General features: G+C 39.3%; 2 protein-coding genes across 14 annotated transcripts in view; both read right to left on the bottom strand.

Moving 5' to 3' along the window:
- Positions 1-8,833, bottom strand: part of huwe1 (HECT, UBA and WWE domain containing E3 ubiquitin protein ligase 1) — a 37,185-nt gene extending 28,352 nt beyond the window's left edge. For 10 of the 13 annotated variants that reach the window (XM_084553262.1, XM_084553260.1, XM_084553259.1 and 7 more), the window contains exons 1-15: positions 8,781-8,833; positions 6,692-6,766; positions 3,670-3,719; positions 3,409-3,478; positions 2,832-2,930; positions 2,171-2,377; positions 1,886-2,038; positions 1,737-1,799; positions 1,491-1,568; positions 1,338-1,388; positions 1,081-1,249; positions 897-997; positions 523-673; positions 288-415; positions 51-191 (exon numbers count right to left, since the gene is read on the bottom strand). In XM_084553262.1, the coding sequence (XP_084409388.1) occupies positions 51-191; positions 288-415; positions 523-673; positions 897-997; positions 1,081-1,249; positions 1,338-1,388; positions 1,491-1,568; positions 1,737-1,799; positions 1,886-2,038; positions 2,171-2,377; positions 2,832-2,930; positions 3,409-3,453 (1,386 nt within the window). In that variant the 5' untranslated portion in view covers positions 3,454-3,478; positions 3,670-3,719; positions 6,692-6,766; positions 8,781-8,833. Of the gene's footprint in view, positions 1-50; positions 192-287; positions 416-522; positions 674-896; positions 998-1,080; positions 1,250-1,337; positions 1,389-1,490; positions 1,569-1,736; positions 1,800-1,885; positions 2,039-2,170; positions 2,378-2,831; positions 2,931-3,408; positions 3,479-3,669; positions 3,720-4,924; positions 5,135-6,691; positions 6,767-8,384; positions 8,458-8,780 lie in introns of those variants that run through there. The other 3 variants (XM_084553266.1, XM_084553263.1, XM_084553264.1) reach the window with 3 other exon arrangements.
- A 592-nt stretch (positions 8,834-9,425) lies between these two features.
- Positions 9,426-19,614, bottom strand: phf8 (PHD finger protein 8). Its single transcript, XM_084553273.1, has 22 exons — positions 19,206-19,614; positions 18,381-18,634; positions 18,118-18,203; positions 17,881-18,007; positions 16,877-17,037; positions 16,627-16,768; positions 16,288-16,474; positions 16,020-16,182; positions 15,381-15,468; positions 14,972-15,078; positions 14,764-14,855; positions 14,216-14,305; positions 13,807-14,088; positions 13,644-13,726; positions 13,378-13,547; positions 13,089-13,174; positions 12,583-12,704; positions 12,046-12,374; positions 11,820-11,915; positions 11,619-11,728; positions 11,157-11,517; positions 9,426-11,066 (listed from the first exon to the last, which is right to left on the bottom strand). The coding sequence occupies exons 2-22, from the start codon at positions 18,476-18,478 to the stop codon at positions 10,978-10,980; spliced, it is 3,069 nt and encodes a 1,022-aa protein (XP_084409399.1). The 5' UTR covers positions 18,479-18,634; positions 19,206-19,614; the 3' UTR covers positions 9,426-10,977.
- Positions 19,615-19,815: the final 201 nt, after the last annotated feature.

Genomic DNA, 19,815 nt, shown 5'->3' with positions numbered 1-19,815 from the left:
GCTGAAGGCAGCTGTATGAGGAGTCAACAGATGTATTAAGCATAACTAACCTCTAGCCTGCAGATAAAAATGGAAAGGCCGCTGTGGGACTGAAAGGCAGCCATGTCAAGGTTGGTGATGAGGTCCACAACACGCACTGCTCGAGTCACAAACGTGATCTGGTCCTGCTCATCCCCCAAGAACTTGATCACCTATGAAGTCAAACACAATAAATGATTAACTTTCTTGAAAAGAGAAAGCTGGCGATTGGTAATTGGTGATAAAGTATTGATGGGATCCGGATATACCTTCAGAAGGGCTTCCATCATGCCACAGGAGACAAGGGCTTCCCCTCCAGCATCATAACTAGCCAAGTGGTAGAGGAATGAGAAGAGTGCAGTGGCAAACTGGTGTGGATACGGTTCCATTAGAGGATCTGAGAAATGGAAATCAAAAGTTAAACAAACTCTGATATAATTTGTTCAATTCTCTTGAATATCACACACTAAACTTTTATACGATATGTTTTGAGTTTAATCTCACCAATCATTGCTTGTATACAGTTGCGCACCAACACAGGCAAGAAGCCGTGGTAGGAGGCCGTGCCAGTGCAGTCAATGATGTTGGAAAGCTTGGGCGTCCTCTCCAGATGAACAATCGAAGTTAAAGTGCGCAAAGATGCTGCTTTGATATCCTGAAGTGCCAAAAACAACAAAATCTTTAAGACAATCAACAATTATAAGGGGCTCAATGATCATGCTACATTAATACGCCAGAATACAGACACATTCATCAGAAAGTAGTCTTGGTCCAGCAAAGCATCAAAATATATATATTGCTGTTTTACAAGTACAGAGGTGTTGCATGGCATTTAGTGCAATTACATACTAAGTAAAAAAACAAAATTGCTTTCTTACCACAAGTTGTTTGTCTGTTATCTGTAAGACATCCACCAGCTCCTCTATTAAGCCATTATACAGAATACTGTTGGCTGACTCTTGGAGTGCATTTGAATACACTGCAAAGAAACAGATAGCAGTTAGCTGGGAGATACTTGGAGCAAAACCATTTCCAGTTTCCTAAAATAATACTTCTGCTTACCCAGTATAGAGATGGCATGCAGTCGGGCCTGCACAGCCTGCAACCTCTTCTTGTGATTCGAGAAACCATGGGCCAGTCGAATATGCGTAAACAGTAGGGTCTGCTTGTCTTTAGGGATGTTGTACATCACCGTCAGCGACTCCATGATCTCAGATGGGCTCTCTGAAATCTAGGAAACACACAATACCATGTATAAAGTCAAGACCATAAGGTGTTATTTCTCTGCCGTTAATGACACAATTGTTGTCTGACTGTACCTTGTCAAGCTGTTCGATGTGAATATAGTGTAGTGTGTTACTACTTGTCTGCTAGAGAAAAAAATAAAAATCAAACGATTAGGAAGATACATTTAAAAACATATTTGGTTTTAATTATATTATGATTGCATAAATAGATGTCTCTGCCTTTACCTTCCTTTCTACTTTGACTTCTGGGCCTGGTTCAGCGTAAAACTCAAAGTGCAGAGTGGTGGCACTGGGAGGATACTTCTGTTCACATACCAACAGGGACAGAATAATATAGAAATAGTTTATAGTGTAGCTAGTTGACTTATAGTGGTTAATTAATGTTAGTTGACTCTATTCAAAAACGTAAATCTCACAACAGTAGGTAACTGACAAAAACCATTTCTGAACATCACCCAGAATCATTCTTACCGTCATAGGCAGATCCCTGCAGCATTCAGCCAAACCAAAGCCATTCTCCTTGCCTCCCCAGCTCTGCAGAAGAGAACAAAGAGACTAAACAATACAGCTCTTTCTGTTGAGGGACAGCTGGAATAGGAAAACAAGAGCATTCACGAGACCTCAGCCAGGTGTTGCAGGCGAGCCAGAAGAGGCGTCCTTTTGTCAGATCCCAGTCTTGTGATGTAGTTGGAGCGCTTGCTGAACACATAAAGTAGGTTCAACACAGACAGGACCACTTGCATGTCACATGACGCTAACAAGGTGGTTAAGTGCTGTAAAGGGAGTGGAAGTGGAAAATAAAAGGACAGTTCAAGTTAGTGAGAAATTTCACATTTTACTCTTCAAGATATCCACAGGATACAGAATTGCTGTGTTGTTCGAAAGCGTCCTGATTTTAAGCCTACCTCTATGGAGCTGTAGAGGTGCCTAGAGAAGCTATACTCAATGAGCAAGGCAGTGAAGTTGAGCACTGCCAGAAGCAAGGCTTTGAGCTGTCCGTTGTCTGGACGATCACACACCAGCAGCCATGACATGTTCTCCACTGTCTGGCCCGCATCACACAGAATGCCATCAAAGCGGTCCAACAGATCCACCCAGTGGTAGAGCTCACACTGTTCAAGAGAGAAGGCATAACAGTCAGTGGTCAATCAAGTGAAGGTCAAGTAAAACATGGAAATAGTCATTATTCACTAAACAATCAATGCATACTGTTCAGCAAACAATCAGAATACATTGACATTTAGCCAGTAAAATAACAAAATAAATAATCTTTTTAGCCCTTTATCCACAGTTTTTCTTACCCACTCATCAGGCACCTGCATCATACCCCATGATTATTATTTTAAATGTCAATGCAGATGTTGTAATTAACCTGTATTTATATTGTTTTTGTCAGACAACATTGAAGTTATAACAGAAAATATGCAAGGGTAAGGTAAATTGGAAATGTTCTTTTCATGAAATCAGTATTTTAAAACGACTAGATTATTTAGAGTAGATAAACAATGACATGTGGCAAAAGACTGAAGGAGGTATTTCTCCCTCAGCCTTTTCTTTGTGGCTTACCTTTCCAATATTCCAGGTCTTGATGTGCTGCAGTTCAACCAGCAGTTGCTCATCACTGCATGCCTTGAGCTTCTCTATAAGTATCCTGCAGTCCGCAGGCTGCAGAAGGACAAAATGTTTCGTTAAACAGACTTCATGGGCAACCTATGCATCTTACTAAGAATACAACACTCACAAGCAACACTGACATAAGAACTTAACATCTGCATTTCCTCTGTGAACTCACAGTAGAGAAAAATCACTGTGTCACTGTGCTTAGGAGCAACACCAAACTATCACCATCTCCAACCTAAAGTGTCACTGCACTAAAATGCTTGGTTCAATATGGTCAACCTTCCTACAAAAATTCTCATGAACTACCATGAAAACATAAGAATGTCCTGCCGTTACATACTGTACAGCCTTATGATCATCAAAGTTAGCCACTGAATGACTATTCCTTGTTTTGGTGCCCTGTCGGGGAATCATTTTGTAACCAAGATATGGTAAAACAAGAGGCCACAGTCAAGTTGTTAAAAAAGAGGCACAAATGAACAACAAAAAATAAAGACACACAGCAAGAATTATGCACACTCACAGCTTCCGTAGGAGTTTTCTTCAACTTGCTTCTGTCGACCTTCATTGTCGATAATCTCTATTTGCTGTTTCTGTTGAAAAATGTTCAAGTACATCAGAAACCAACATATAACGGTGATTTGCAATGTGATTCAGAACTACTCGGGTTTCAAATCTGGACAATATTTCAGGCAAATATTTCGCTTTAAATTCATCCGAGCCATTGACACACACAATTAATAGCACTACACAAACACAGAGTGTGAAAAATAAATTTACTTACAGAAGATAATTTGGCAATATCCACTTAACAGCATGTTCCAGTCACATCACCTGCAAAATCAGATGCAGAGCATAAATTAAACCTGCCAACAATACAAACAGATTTTCCTTTTTTTCAAGATACAGATGGTTTACAAGCATGCTGCAAGGCAAGCTGTGAATTATTTGGATAAAATCCAGCTCATACCCAGATACACAGTGCTAACTGATCGCATATACTTAATAAAATCTGTACGTGAGGTACTGCATGTAGACAACAAACAAAAGACAATTGCTTAGCAATGTCAATGTTTTCACAAAGCACTCAATAAATAACTCGTTGATATAAGTACATTTCTTAAAAGGCTGTAGTGGCTAGCAAGTCACTCATCACAATAATTGTTAAAACAAAAAAAAAAGGAGACACCGAGTCATATTATATTTTCTTCCAGAAGGCTGATCATCACAAAGCAGACCATGGTAGACCATTAGCTCCTGGCTATCGAGCAGCATACGACACTAAGTTAATTTAATTAGGTTGGCTCCCAGTTATTGGCCTAAAACATTCAGTCTGACATGTTGCGCATATGAGAGTTAAGTGAAATCCCAACAAAATAGCATGCTACCTCTGTATTCTTGCCCGTAATCAACTCAAGCGACTTGACGCTGACAGGTTAAAGTTATAGCTACCTAGCTAGCAAGCTAGCGTCACCTTTGCTAACACCACAACGGTATTTACCTACTGTTAAGTCACTCTTTGCCAGCTGAATTTCAGTTACTAGTCACAAAAGGGACAGTTTTGCGCGACGACTGGATAGCAGCATGTCTGGCAAAACAAGACACGTTGGAAAGCTCAACGCACCGAATAAATAGATCGGTAACGTTTGTTGCGGAGATGAAGTTAACCCCTGACAAGCTAACAGCGAGCTACCGGCAACGTTAGCACACGATCTCCCTTTGAAATACCAACTTATCCAACCGTATTAAAGTCAGTCGATTCACAAACAAGCCGTGCGTGTTGTCAAGGACAGGGTTTTAAAATGCAATTAACCAAAACGCAAGCACTTCTGACCGTTTATGCCACAGCTGTCAAAGCAGATCTAACTGATTCTCCATCCTGTCCTGACCTGACTCTTGACTAATTTAGGTCGGGGCTGCGCAGGCCGCAAAAAGAAGCCCGCACTCCCTACTCCCGGGCCATCCCCGCTCAAAGTAAAAATGAAACTGTAAACATCACTTGACGATAAGCGACATTGAGATGGATGTGTATGAAATACCTGGGAAGGATAACGATACTTTCTTAAGGCTCGGAGTCCCTGGTTCAACAGCTAGACAGTCGTGGCACGCGCTAGCTAGCAAGCAAGCTAGCTACCGTTAGTTGAGCAGCGAGCAAAAACGCATAATAACTCGCTGAATCATTGTCGGACGGCTCTAACGTGACACCGCGCGTTTTGTTTTTAGTTTTCGTTCAGCCAAATCAGATACCGGATACAGAGTCAATTTAAAAACGTTTTCATCCGTCCGGTGTATTATTGTATCCGCGCCTGTTTCCACAGCACACAGGCTCTAGCTATTGGCACAGTCATCATGACTCTGGGTAGTGTGCAAAAAGTGAATAACGTTACGAGCTTGGAAAGAGTAGCCACTGTTGTTTGTATCGATGCACTGCGTATTAATACGGGGGAAATGGCCCTCTGTGAAACGCATCACCTTAACATTTTATGCCGTTCTTGTTATTTGAGATCAACACATGTCTGGACTTGACAACAACGACCAAAAAGCACTGGAATAATGCAACACCATAATCCTTCCCGGTTTAATGAAAACAAATTCATTCTAATGTAACAGTCCTGCTCTAAACCCCCCTTCATGACTTTTATAATATTTCAATTTATGTTAACATAATATTTAATTGGAAAGGTGATAATTTAATTGTCAACATTCTGAAGGAGGAGGTTTGTGGTGTTGAAATGTGCTGTATTAAACACTAATGTGTTTGTTATTTAGCCTAGACCACTGACTAAAATTGTGTTGTTAAAATTATAGAAACATACCATATGATTTAGTGATAGACTGTTACGTTGAATTTGTTTTCACTACTGTACCTAACGCACTGGCAAGTGAGAGCATGTATCACATGTGCATCACAAAAATATGCTACTGATTACAAAGTAAACCCAAAACACACTACTTCAGCACAGTTACAGCTGTAAACCAAACAACAAAGCTCAGCGCTATACAGCGGTTAAGTTTTTTTTCCCCCCAAAGATTAGCTTAAGTAGTAAATAAATGCTTGATTTTAATCTTAACAGCTAACGGACCACATAATTATCCAGAGGTACAGGATGTACCAAACTAGATGATTTTGGTGCAATTTGTTGACTTTGCTAAAAATGAATAAAACTCAGTGGTAGTTATATCAAACATATGTTTAAACTTCTCAAAAAATGTTTAATATTTTTCCATTCATGCATGCATCTACTGCAATATCAAAAAATAAGATGCAATTTCTAATCATATTTCAAAGACATCATGCTGCACATGTGGAGATGATTTAAACCTGCATTTGGTCGAAAAAAAAAAAAAAATTAACAATATATATATATATATCTATAAAGCAAAACCTTCAAAAGCCTCACAATAGCCATCCTGTAACCTCTCTCCATGTCTGAGTTGCCACTGAGAAACACACACATGGAGAACTATACCTGATAAATGGAGATAATAAAACCAAAACCATCTGGCTGACAGATAAGGCCACAGTAAAGAGGAAATATATTGTTGAACATTAAATGTTATTTTTTTCCTGTTGAGAAATTTTAGGAACGTAAGATAGTTTGAGTTACTGAATTAAATATGTCAGATTGACCTCAATTCACAGCCAAAAATACTGTAATCATCTTCTTATGCGATATCAACTAAGCAGTGGCTAAAATGAGGTCATATTAGTGGCTTATTGATGGCAAATAACTGCATCCTTTTGCATCAATGTAAATCACCAGAGCGGTGTCAGTCAATGTAGAAAATAAGTTGGCAGTACATACCAGAAACTGCTTTGGTTCAATAGCTCCACCATTCTCATCTCATCCTTTGTTTACCATGCAGTTTCTTTGAACAATCTGCAAACGCAAGACAACAATGACATTAGGTGTGTGTGTGTGTGTGTATATATATATATATATATATATATATTAAAAAAAATCAGCTCTGTCATTGGTTAAACACCAACAGATTTGCATTTACAAAGTTGCTGAAAAATAAGGAAAGTAATTATGGCCACAATGCAAACAGAAACTCAAGAAATCATATGATTATTGCAATCGGTGTTATTGGGCAAGCAGAACTGAATTAAAACTGCACCATTTAGTATCTTGTAAAACGTCAGTTAAATATTTAACTCAGTCCTGAGGTTTAAATGAAAAATTGAAACTGGACTATAGCTGCGGCACAAAACACGTCTCTCTCTTTCTAGTCCTGGAGTTTCTTTCTGTCTCATCTGTAAGATCACTCCATGGCTGTTTTGTACTTCATAATAGATGTCTTCTTGCAAATGTATACAATCCTTTAGTCAGCATGTGTTCCTCTAAACATTCAAATACAAATTCACTTGAATCATTTGCTATTTTCTTTGTAATTAGACAACTTGTCTCTTTAATGTGCGTGCTATCAAGTCATTTTAGAGGCAAGGACTGGTAACTTGTTAGTCCCAGTCCAAATTTTGACTAATTTATTCAAAGTTGAACAGATACCGAGTTCATACTTGCTTCTACTCTTAGCGTGTATGCCTACGATTAAGAATGACCCATAAACTTCAGTACTTCTGCATTTGACACAGCACTCATTCTGGATTGATTCGGGATCATTTTCATTACATTACATGATACATAAAACCTTGTAATTGATATCCCAACGTGGATATTATACATTCAATTGACTGAGGTGTCCCAAAATTGGGCAACATCAAAATATTTTCAACCAAGACATCAACAAGTCCACTCTTCAGCTGTGTGAGGTTTTTTTTAATCATAGCTTCTACTGCTAAAGCAACTCAACTTCAGTGTGCCAGCCAAGGTTTGGTATGAATTATTAAACTCGACAAAAGTTTTGTTTAGAGAATAAGTAGCAAAACGAAAGCAATCGAAAAGGTATCAGCACCGTTTACAGCAAGTCAGTTTCAATTCTGGTAGATCACCAATGATTACCGATTGAGAGGATGACAATTGTTTTGGCTGTTGGCTTTCAAAGACTTGTAAAATGTGCAATTAATAGCGGATTGTAAATCTATTTGAAGGCACACTGCTCCTTCTCACAATGCAATTTATTTAATCCGAAAAAAAAATAAAATAAAATGAACGCCGTAGCATTTGTTAATGGTATTTATTGCGGACGATACGGACTATAAGACCACCAAGAAAATACAGTAATGGCTACGGTTAGTGCTAAGTTTAAGTAACATTGCTATGTCCAATTATTAGCATTTCTCCAAGATATCTAGATTAGTTGCAACCGCTGCAAATCAGCTCGGTCAGTGTTATTGAAGCAGCCATCTACGCAGTTAAGGCTAACTCAGTGGTAGCGCTAACGTTAGCAGACTCAATAGGTAGTTACATGACGTTAGCTCGGTTTACTAGCAGTTTATGCTAACGTTTGTTACTTCGGCTTCTATTCGCCTTTGACGGCTAACGTTAGCTAGAACGCGAAAAGTCCTATCTGGAACCTGACACGTTTAACTCTCACCAGTTATTTGTCATATTATTCCAGGGGAGAGAGACTGACCACTGAACGAAGACACGGCTTTAACTTGTAGTTGTATGGAGAGGCACATACCCACACACAGTGAACATGAGCGTGTGTATGTGTGCGGCGAGTCTGTTTGAGGCTTTCGCGCGAGCTAGCTAGCTAGCTAGCTATAAGAGCTCCGCACAATGCACTATCCGTGTGATCATGGCTAAATTAAAAATGGCGGTTTACACTGCAGAAGATCCGTACATTACCCTCAAAAAGACGCTACTGAGAGGTCTTGGATTCCATTACGAGTGCGAGGCACCAATGATAGCTGTTACGAAAGAGGACTGTCTGCCACAAGTTAGCTAAAACCCATGGCAACAGTGTGGAATAAGTCTTTCTGCCTACCTCGAATGCGTGTTACATTTGCTTCTCCATCTTGCACTAGCGAGTGGTAGGGCAGTTTGGGATCTCGCGAGAATACCTGCTCTTGCGTTTTTCCCAGGGCACTCCCTTGTAATTGTTGTAGAAAAACAATGTCAGTGAGATTTTTGTTTGGAAGAGACCACACATCATTATATCTGGTATTTCCAGTCTCAACCTGTGATTAGATGTGCACACAAAAGTACGCAGCAGAATTCTTCAGGCTTTATTAAAAATATAGTTTAATATGAAAGTGTTTCAAACTCACTGACAATTAGGAAATAAAAGACTGGACAATTTAATAATACATGCATTTCAATTTCAATTTCAATTTGAACGGGGGACAGTGTGGTTTGGAATTGAGCAACAGAATAATGTTTAGATGTTAAAATAATAGTACAGCAATTCATTTAACAAAAAACCCTGAGAATAGCTCACCACTTATTATTAAAAATTTATATCTGAAGTGGCTTTCCACCAATTTCTAGTCCAGATAATGAAACTATACTTTCACTGGAAAATCATTATGTGTAGATACACACAATATTTCTTGTGTATAAAAAATTATAAACTCACATTAGTAAATGAGTTTTTCAGTGTTTCTCAAATAAATTCAATGAAAAAAGAAATTTTGCCCAAGGTATATTTTATCTTTTCCAGGTCGTATTTAAACACATCATGTTTAAAACACACATTACACATTAACACAAGAGTGAATATCAACAATAATTAATAGAAAACTAAATTGATGAAATTTAACAAGGACATTTTTTCCAGCACACTTCCAATAGTACACTAACAAGACAACATGATCTTAGGATGACAGTTACTGCATACAAATATAAAAAAGAACTATCTCAGTTTTTTTCCAAATACAGCAATGTATCATGTACAAGTTATGTTACGAAAGATTTGAAAGTTTTTGAACTATAAAAAGAACTTAAATTACAACACGTATTTACATATCAATCAATGTCCTGCACCTTCACTATGTATTAACACGGTTAAATCTACACCTCTGCCATTTTGTGACTAGTACATTCTGTGATAAGAAAACACATCTCTAGATCTGACCCAAGAATGCTGACAACACTTGGGGTGCAAATTATGACTACATGCAGGAACCTAGTCTGTTTATCTCGTATTTTTCTGCTTTTCCAATGTAGGTATATACATTTCAAATATTACAAATATTTACAATGACAACTAAAAACTGTTACAATAAAAATAAAAATAACAAAGCAATGGACACAGATTTTGTACAGCAATTAACCGGTGGAAAATAATTAAAGTAGGGACCAAGAAGATGAAGTGGTAAAAACACACATTCAAACAGGCTAACAGATGGCAAAACGCTGCCTTGTTAAATAAATATGAATAGAATAAATATTACCGTTTGGTGGTAGTCTGCAATAGTTTAGCGCTCACTATTTTGTGCTACAGTATAAGGAGGAAAATCAGTTGTACAAACATCAGGAGCAAATTCCTCAAAAAGAATTATTACATGTAGCACATTGTATGCTTACACGGGAGTTTCGCACAACTGTTTACTGCTGGAAAAGTCGGTGTCCTGTAATCACCATACCACACAAGAATGTGTTTATGAGGTAAAAAAAGGCAGCTAAATGCAACACTGGAACTGCACATGTGTGTCTGAATTTGGGAATGGGAGCTACGCAAACATTACATTTCACCACGCTAGAATGTGTGTTGTTTTCTTTCCCTTTTAAAAACATATCATGGACAGTACAATCACTTTGCATAAACACAACCTCTAAAAAGCATTTAAACAATATAAACAGTTTTGCTTTGTCATTTTATCATGTTAAATCAATATTTTTTTCACCTGTCATTTTGAAATTCTTTGCACAATTTCCTATACTAATGTGATAATTAAGAGTCATTTATCACATTAGTGTGCACCCAGTACATTACAGTGATCTCCTTATAGTCACAGATGTGCCTCTGAGGAATATCTTAATGCAGATACGGATGGAGCTGGGCAGAGTGATTGGTGTAGGACAACATATAGTCAGGATCGATAACAAATGAAAAAGGTAAACAAATGTATCTAAAGTATAAAATATAGATTACTATCTCTATTTCCTTCAGACCTACTTCAAAAAGTCTTTTGCTTCATTCAATCTTCATTCTTAGTCTTCAGCAACATTTCCAACACCTCTCACAAAAGAAGCTTGCCGTTGCGGTGAATTTTCAGAATTTTTCCAAGTCTCTGTTTTGCAGTTGCAAGTCCTTTCTTTGGGCGTTTCCCTAAATTAAAATAAACAGGAAAATTGAGAAATATACTTTCACAGAGATGCAATCTTATGCAGACAATGTTTAAATTTAGTTTAGGCTTACCTTGACCAACTCCTGTCGTGCCTTGGCTGGCTAAAGCTGCAGGGGATGTACCAGAGTGTGAACTGCTATTTTGCGGTGACAGAGAAGGTCTTCGTGAAGTGAGGAACACACCGGGAGCCATGGCTCCGCTGCCCCTAGGGCCTCCAGGGCCAAAAGGTCCTGGTCCTGCTGTGTATTCATGGTCCAACAGACTAGCAGAGTAATAATCCATCCTCCTGTCTGGGCTGTCATCTGCTGCAGACTCCGGAGCAGGTGTTGGAGAGGGTGGGGCTGGCTCAGGCTGAACAGGGGGAGGAGTGACTACAGGAGCAGGAGGACGCTGCTTTTTGGTGTACTTCCTTTTTGCTGGCTTTTGCTGTTCCTGAATCAAAACCAAAATAGAAAAAAAATATATGTATTTTTTGTACTTCACATTATCCAGCGGGCATATAATTCTAACACCAGTGTGCCTTGTGTCCTCACTTGTTGTGCCAGCTTGGCGGCAGCTGCTGCAAGGCCAGTTTCTACAGAGGCGACTCTAGCCCCTTCCCTGGCTGGTCGTTCCTGTTTGGGAAGGGTGGGCATCACCCGGGCTGTAAATGAAAATAACATATAGAGAGATTAACCATCAGAGACCTGAACAGGTTATCTGTTCTGCCTTGCTGCCATGTTTAAACAAGGTACCTTTAGGACTCCAGGGTGTGTCATCCCAGTTTTTCTTCCGCTTCATCTTAGTCTTGTTGGCATGATCCTCCTCATCAGACTCCAAGGATGGGTAAACTTAAATAAATAAACAAAGAAAAAAATGTGTATAACATAATTCAACTTTAGCTTGATCAATAAAAGCAGTAAAACCTCATGCTTTCCCTCACAGTGATTTGTAGAGCAAAAAAGTCACTGCAGTACTCACCATAGTCTGAATCTTTAAAACAAGTTCCCAGAGTTTCTTGCTCATCTGGACTCTCCTCGTCACTAAGGTGACGAGCGGGCCGTTTAATTGCCCGCTTTCCAGGCCGCTGGATGACGGGCTTCTTCTCTGGGTTTGCCGTCTTTTTGACCCCTCCTGTCACCCACACAGCTTTGCCGCCCTTCTTGACAACCCCCATTCCTTCTGTCAGGCCTCCAGATATAGATAAGGGAGATGAAGAGGAGGAGGACGACGACGAGGAAGGGGGATTGGCCATGGAAAGCATACCCTGGATGGCATCACGAGTGCTGGGGGAGGCTGGAGCTTCCTCGCTAAGAAAAATACAGAGTTGAGTAATTACTAACACTCTAAAGCAAGAGTCATTGCAAATATGTGAAAAATGAAAATTACAAAGGTTATTTGACTCCAAACTATTTTAGTCACTGGCATCCAAAGAGCAGGAAGAAACATAGCCAATGGAAAAACACCATGAATAAATAAAACATACAGGACCTATTTAAATAAACACATTTTTCTAACCTGAGTGCAGCAGAGTCCAAGCCTGCCACTTGCTTGCTAGCTTTCAATAAATCCAGAATGCCGCCTGCACCACCCTTCACTCCGTGAGCAGCAAGAGCCTCTTCATCGGTGGTGTAGTCCTCCTGAAGTCACATGAACAAACACACTATTGTTACTATTGGACTAAGTGTTGTAATGTTAATAATATAATGATAGTAATGTTTTACTATGCTGCCACAGTGAAAAACTTTTCATGCTGTGTACTAGTGAAATGAGCAAGCCAGAAAATAATGTAACCCAGATATGAGATGCAAAAAAAAAAAAAAAAAAAAAACGTAACAAACTAAACTTGAACCTATGGCACAGTCTTGATCATTAAACCTTACAGCTGTAACCTATAATGGTACAACTATGGTGAAAAGTACATTTTTCCTTTCATCTTTGTTATTGATTTACAGTGGCTTCCGCATCTTACAAATAGTAATAATTATTGTCTGACCTGATAGGTGTATCCATAATAATCTCACCTCAATATCAAAGTCCACTTCTCCTGGCTCCCTGATACGATTAGGGTCAGAACAGGGTTTGGCTCTGGGCAGCTTTCTAGGAAGACCTGAAGGCACATTTTAACATTGTTTGTTTACATTAGCAATGTGGTTTGGAACCATATTACAGAGTACATTAGATTACTAGAGTCCAGACATCCAAACATCTATACTGATCTCTCAAAAACTCATGCTGGCAGGGTAACTCTTCGTCCAGACAAGGTCTTCTACTACCCATTCAATCACTCTTTGATTAAATTTGAATTCTTACCACTTAGTTTCTTTTTCTTGCTGGGTCCAGCAGGCTTGCGTCGTGGAGGAGGGGTCTCATCAATCTGCAACTCATCCTCAGACTCCAAGTCTGATAGGCTGGACCCCTCCATGGCAAGATGTTTGTACTTTCCAGCACTTCCAGCACCATTGCTGCTGCCATCCTTCTTACTAAAGCCACAGAAATAGCAGATGAAACCCCAACCTTGTGTAGGACAATAAGATCACAAAAGCAACAGAGACACTTCAATGGCTAAAGAAGCTTACCCTTGAATTTTTCCATTGGTCAGCACAAGTTTCAGTTTGCTTTTATTTAGCTTCCCTTCAAACTCCTCTAACGGCAGCTCCAACTGGAAAGACACACGGTGAAATATGTAAACATTAAAAACACAGTGGATATTATCATCACAAATGTTTGCAAGCAGCATACCTTGTTCTTGTGCTTGGACTTGCCAGGCTGAAATTTCTTAAGTGTATGTTTGGTGTGGATCTCAATGAGGTCAAGTTCTCCTGCTTCTGCCTTAAGGAGCCCCTTCTGATTCTTCTTTTTGTTTCCTGGGGGCCCAAGACCTGCCAACACTTCCTTGGGCTTAGGCCCTTTCTTTTTTCCAGGTGGGCGTCCTGAATTCTGAGAAGTGGTCAGGGGTGCTTTGGAGAGGGGCGAACCAGGAAACTGCTGCCCAGTGCGGCCAATGTTTTGCTGGAAGATGTCCTGACAAAAGAGAATACTGCTTCGTCAGTAAAAAAAAGGGAATAAGTGAGTGATATTTCTACATGCACATTTGATGGATAAAAAAAACAAAGCTGCAAACATCTTTTCAGTACACTGTAGCATTTACCTCAACCAGACGAATTTCTTTGGCCAGGTCCTTCACTAGTGTCTGAGTATTGATGGTTTCTGGAATCTCAACTTCATGCTCTGCTAAAGCCTGAGTGATAGGAAATAAGTATAAATCATATTATTATGCAAAGTTAGATGAAATGATCAGTACAACTCTACTGTCTGCCACATAATGAGCAACCATCAGCAGATGATTAGCTTAGCTTCACTGTAGGTCATATACCACACTACTTGTTGGCAGTGACCAGGAACTTCCTGAGTCTCTTTTCTAGTCACTGCTCAGGCAAACCCACAACGTGTAGTCTGTAGTACAAATTAAACTTAGTATCAAAAACTGCCTATTAGCACTTCTTCATAGCATCTGACAGTCATGCCAGACAGCAGGCTGTAGATTAATATTAACTTAACAGCCATGAAAGTAGCACTGATCTTCTTAAAGCCTTAAGAACACTTGCTATACAGGCTAATTCAAATGAGTCCACCAAAATATAATCCGTTCATTCTTGAGACAGTGTGAAGAGTAAGCAGTGGTAAGTAAGATTTCACCTCTTTACGGGTCCATGTACGGAAGGCGTTGTTCAGTGCCTTAGCTCCATGAACCAGATAAGTGGCAGGATGCCTGCGATTTTCTCTCAAACCTGTTAGACAGAATAACACGAGGTTAATAATAGCACAATGACTGAAGTAAATACAGGCCACTCAATGGGATCTCATGAAAACAGCATGAATACCAAAAGTTGGTAAAATCCCTCACCTCTGAAGGTGTCAAGAAGGTGCTTTCCAACATACCAGCACACAGTCTCAAAGTTGGGAAATCTGAACAAGTCTGCTGTGCTTAATCTCTTCTCTATTTCATACGCCCTAAAAAAAAAATGATAGCAGAGCACAAGACAAATCAGACATTGATTGTTTTGCCCAAGTAACTAGAAGTGAGAAACAACATAAATTATGAGTCTGTAAGTTCATTTAGGACATTGGTGGCTTTTCCCTGGTTTATATAATGTACCTGCATTGAAAAAAAATCCACTGAAAACTAAGTTTCAGTTCCTCTCTGAATTGCTTTTATAGACTAGTGTGAAAGTCACGCCTGAAGTGAACATCAAGAGGGCTATTAAAAAGTACAGTAATAACAATAATACGAGAACCGTCTAAAGAAAACTAACCGCAGCTGCATGTCAATGTTGAGACTATGCAAGAAGTTTCCACCAAATGCCAAGCAGTCCACTGGAGTCAGCACAGCATGAATCCACCCTGGAAGACAAACAAATGACAAAAGTGTAAAGATTATTTGATTCAGATCATGTCCAAACTAGGTCGGGTAGATTAGTAAAGCACATCAACTATATTTCCCTCTGCTTTGGCTCTCAGCCCCTGTTAAAATATTTTTTCTCCATGAAAACAAGGTTTTTTTCCAAATTGAAAACAAATGTGTTTGTAGAAATGCCATAATTGCTGACAAATTTCATGGTTATCTTGAAGCCGTAAGTGAAAGCTTTCACTCGCTGAAATTGTTGCAAAATGCGTGCAATAAACAAGATGCAATCACAATGGAAAGAATCCATCAAGGGAACAGTATACCAGCTCTGCTTATCTATTTTTTTGTCTCTGGTTTGTGAGTTTCCTGAGCATGTCAGAGACAGTTACATGCTTTGGGTGTTTTACTGTGGAAGGAAGACACCAGCAGAAATCACTCGTACAGACACAGTGCACAGTTAATGTAATATAGTCAGAGACTTGTCTGACTGTCACAACTCTGAAACCAATTGTTCAAAATATCAAAACAAATTCATACAGCGGCTTACCTGTTGGAATGAATAAGGTGTTTCCTTGCTTGACCGAACACTTATAACACATATCAACCTGGTCTCCAAAGAACATCTCATTCTGGTTAGATGAGGAGCTCCACCGCTCAAAAAGTGCCAGGTTGGCTGGGGTGGGGGAAATTAGGTAGAAGATTTTCTCGCCCTAAAAATAGACAGAGAAGCTTTTAAAATAATAACAATTTATATATTAGAAATAAAAACTGAACCTGAACTGAATTTCCCAAACAGGACTGATTCTTCCTCTCACCCTCAGGACATGGTACCATACTGAAGTGCCTCCAAAGTCAATGTGGAAGTCTGTGTAGCTATCCTTCACTCCCATTAGGCAGTACTTCTGCACATTGGGACGTTCAAAAACAGACTCTTCGGGCCACAGGTTTTCCACCCATGACAGTTTCCTCACAATCTTCGGAGTCTCCACCAAGTTTGAGAGCCTGACAGAAGATCAAGCCTTTAGTCTTCAACACATCTCACCGATAACAACAGCCTTAAGCTTCACTTGAATGGCATTCCCTATTTCATTTAAATCAACAGATTTTTCTACTAAAGTAACTCTGAACTCAGCAAACAGAATATATTTGTGCACCTGGTCTCAGAGAACTCCAGGCTGATGACGTTGAGCACTCTGTCTCTGTTGGGGCTGTTGTAGTATTGAACAAAATCTCCCAACCGCATCTTGAGATCACACTGGCGGGACACATCGATCACATCAATCTCTTTATCTGCACCTGCAATTGAAACATTTAGAAACACGCAGATGATTTAGTTACTTATACTATACAGTAACGTAAAGAGCTATGTATTAAAGTTTAATGACATATGTGATTAAACTTTACCAATATAGTGCTCTACATCACTGACGCTGAATGACGATGGAGGGAGGGTCATGCCTAGGCCATCCCGCCTCAGCACCATCACAGGAACACTGAATGAATGCTCTTCCAGAAACTCCACAGTCAACTGGGCCCCCGACGGCTTTAGCAAGACTTCGTCCGCACTGTCAGAGTAACACAAACAAATATACACACATGGTTTGACTGAGATCAGGAGAAATTACTCAACAGAAAATGCTTTACAATTTAATATAGATTAAATGATGTTCCAGTTCAAATTGGTCTTCATCTGAAATATCCAATATCGATTCATCAAATCATTGGAAACTTTTTCAAATATATGCCATTTACTGCATCCTCCTCTTAGAAATCTCACTGGAGTTTTGAGAGACTGGTTTCAAGATTAGCCCATGTGTGAGGGATGTCCAAAACATGACAGAAGATACAATTCTGAGAGCATCAAAAGTTACAGTAGGTTTGAAAGGTTTGGCAGCATTTTGGATTTAAAAAACCAAAAAAGAGCTGGACCACACACTGCAAGACAATCCGCAAGATGTGCCAACTCAAGCTTAAATACTGTGGAAATACCACAAATCTCCAAAATCAGCAACAACATTACATTACTACACAACATCTCTTTCATAACTAAGCAAAATTGTTATAAAACTGAAACATCTCTAAATGAATCAATAGCGAATTGAATCATAATCACATCGACTCAGGAAATATACCCAACCATATTTACAATGTTGTTACAGTCAGGTGTATTTTCAAAAAAAAAAAAGCAAAGCGTGCCTAGGCATGGTAGGTAAAACAAACATATACATGTACACTACATAAACACTTGTCAGATATAATGAAATTAATTGAATGAAATGTATCTTCTGTTGCCACGTCATTTAGAGACAATAGTGCACTATAAACACACTACAATGAGACTTAACACACTATAATGAGAGTTAATGCACGGATAAACCTTTGTTTGCACTGCGGTTGGTGAGACTTACTTTGGGAATGTGCGGCTCCGTAACTCCCTAACAAACTGTGGACTGCCCGTCTTAACAGGCCGACTTGGATCTCGTCCTGCAGCAGCCCCTCCGTCTGTCTGCTTGTTGCCTCCACGGCGCTTGCGCACTGAGAAAAAAAAGGAGAAACAACTGTCAACGAGTGAATTCTTATAAAACAGTAATTCGAAAACTACATAATCACCCCAGAAAGGTAAGTTTAAGACATAGTTAACTTACTGACAGGAGGCCCATGTGTGACCTGACAGTTAGGGCAGTGATACAGGTCGATCTCAGCTGCTTTGTCCTCCTCTACCCCAACACAGCTACACAGAAAATACACAGATGTTGAACAAAGAACGTGCAGAAGGGAAAGCTGAATGAACTGCGATGAGTCCTATACCCAGTATGAATACCCACAAGAATGCAGACAGCAGATATCATAGACCACATAGTATTCAAAACTCAGTGCACAATAAGGTGAACAAAGTGTGACATCCTACCTTCCATGAAACCAGTCTTGACAAATGTCACACTCGATCATGAAGCGTGTCACATCGTAAGGCAGACGACACAAGCAGTACACCGGCACCGATGCCATATTCAATGTGTGTGTGTGAGATTTAATGTAAAATGCCCTAAAAGCTAATCCACATAAACGAGACCAATAAAAAAGCTTAAATCTTGATGAATCATGTGATGATTATCTGAAGCCTGTCACTTTACTTCACTTGTCCTCCGGGATTCACGTGAAAACCTGTTAAAACACAGAAGCACACAAAACAGCGTCAATGGCTGGCCAAAGGAACACGTCAACAATGCAACTTCACTACCTGACCATTAGCATGTAGTTAAACACTGCTTCTGTCATAACGTGAAGTAACTACTCCGAAAAGCAAGTTCATCCTTCAGTATCAAAATATTTGAAAATATTTAAATACCAATTTTGAAAGGTAGCAACTACCTTCTTCCACAAGCATAGTTTAAGTTATAAATAGCAGTTTGGGTCTATTAATCAGTAGTTAACAGCAACCTTAGCAAACTTGCAGGGTGTAACGTTAGCTCACTGTTTGTAAACACGCCGAGAATGCTACTAGCATTATCAAAGCATTTACGTGTTTAGCAAGCAAGCTAACGTTAGCCGTGTTAGCCTACGTTGCGGGTAGCGAACCAAAATATTTGCAGAAATATCAACTCAAGCAACAGTTAGTGCAATATTTGGCTTTTAAGTGCTAAAACACTCCCACATGCATGTGGTAGCGCTATTTAATTTCAGTAAAGTTTGCGCAGTTCGCTGGCATAACAGATATTTAATGCTAGCAACTTACCGAAACCTAGCTGCGGCAGGGCCAAGCATTGAAAAGCCGATGTAATCCCTACGCAAGCTCGGTGGTAGCAGTGGCCTTATTATGCAACGTCAATTATTAACAATTTTCTTCACCACATTTATTTTTTATCCACGCTGCAGTGGCTAAATATAAAGGCCAGGACCAGAAATTAACTCTGAACCAAAAAAATAAAACCTGAAGCGATCCTAAACGAGCACAATAACAGAAAATAACAGCGTATTTAACTGCATCAACGCCATTTCAAAGGCAGTAACGTCAGACCGTTGTTCGCCGTTGTCAGCCGTTGGTAGAACAATAAAGTTGCAGGCGTTCAAATGTCGAGTTGCATTCAAGAAACAACGCGTTACGTCGAGTTGTCAAATACATCAGGAAAAGTTTGAGAGACGACATATACAGGTATGGATATGGATATACAACGTAAATAGAGTTTATTTGAAAATGCATACATAAATTACAGTAAAATTAATAACAAAAAGAAACGAATGTAAAGTGTCCAAAGTAATGAAGACATGATGAAAAATGAGATGTGTATATTAAATGTAAATTATCTTAATCTTTTTTACACTAGACAATATGTTTCAGTCGATTT

This window comes from Chelon labrosus, assembly GCF_963514085.1.
Source record: "Chelon labrosus genome assembly, chromosome: 10".
In the NCBI taxonomy this organism is placed as follows: domain Eukaryota; kingdom Metazoa; phylum Chordata; class Actinopteri; order Mugiliformes; family Mugilidae; genus Chelon; species Chelon labrosus.
The sequence above is the reverse complement of the archived record's forward strand: the minus strand, read 5'-3'. Positions and strand labels throughout refer to the sequence as shown.

What these genes read in the sequence shown, in the direction of transcription:
- phf8 (XM_084553273.1), bottom strand. Translation starts at nt 18,478, where the DNA reads ATGGCATCGGTGCCGGTGTACTGCTTGTGTCGTCTGCCTTACGATGTG. An exon ending in CGGAGCCGCACATTCCCAAA is followed by an intron (nt 17,038 to 17,880) that starts GTAAGTCTCACC and finishes TTACTCTGACAG; the next exon opens with TGCGGACGAAGTCTTGCTAA. An exon ending in CAAGAAAAAGAAACTAAGTG is followed by an intron (nt 13,175 to 13,377) that starts GTAAGAATTCAA and finishes ATGTGCCTTCAG; the next exon opens with GTCTTCCTAGAAAGCTGCCC.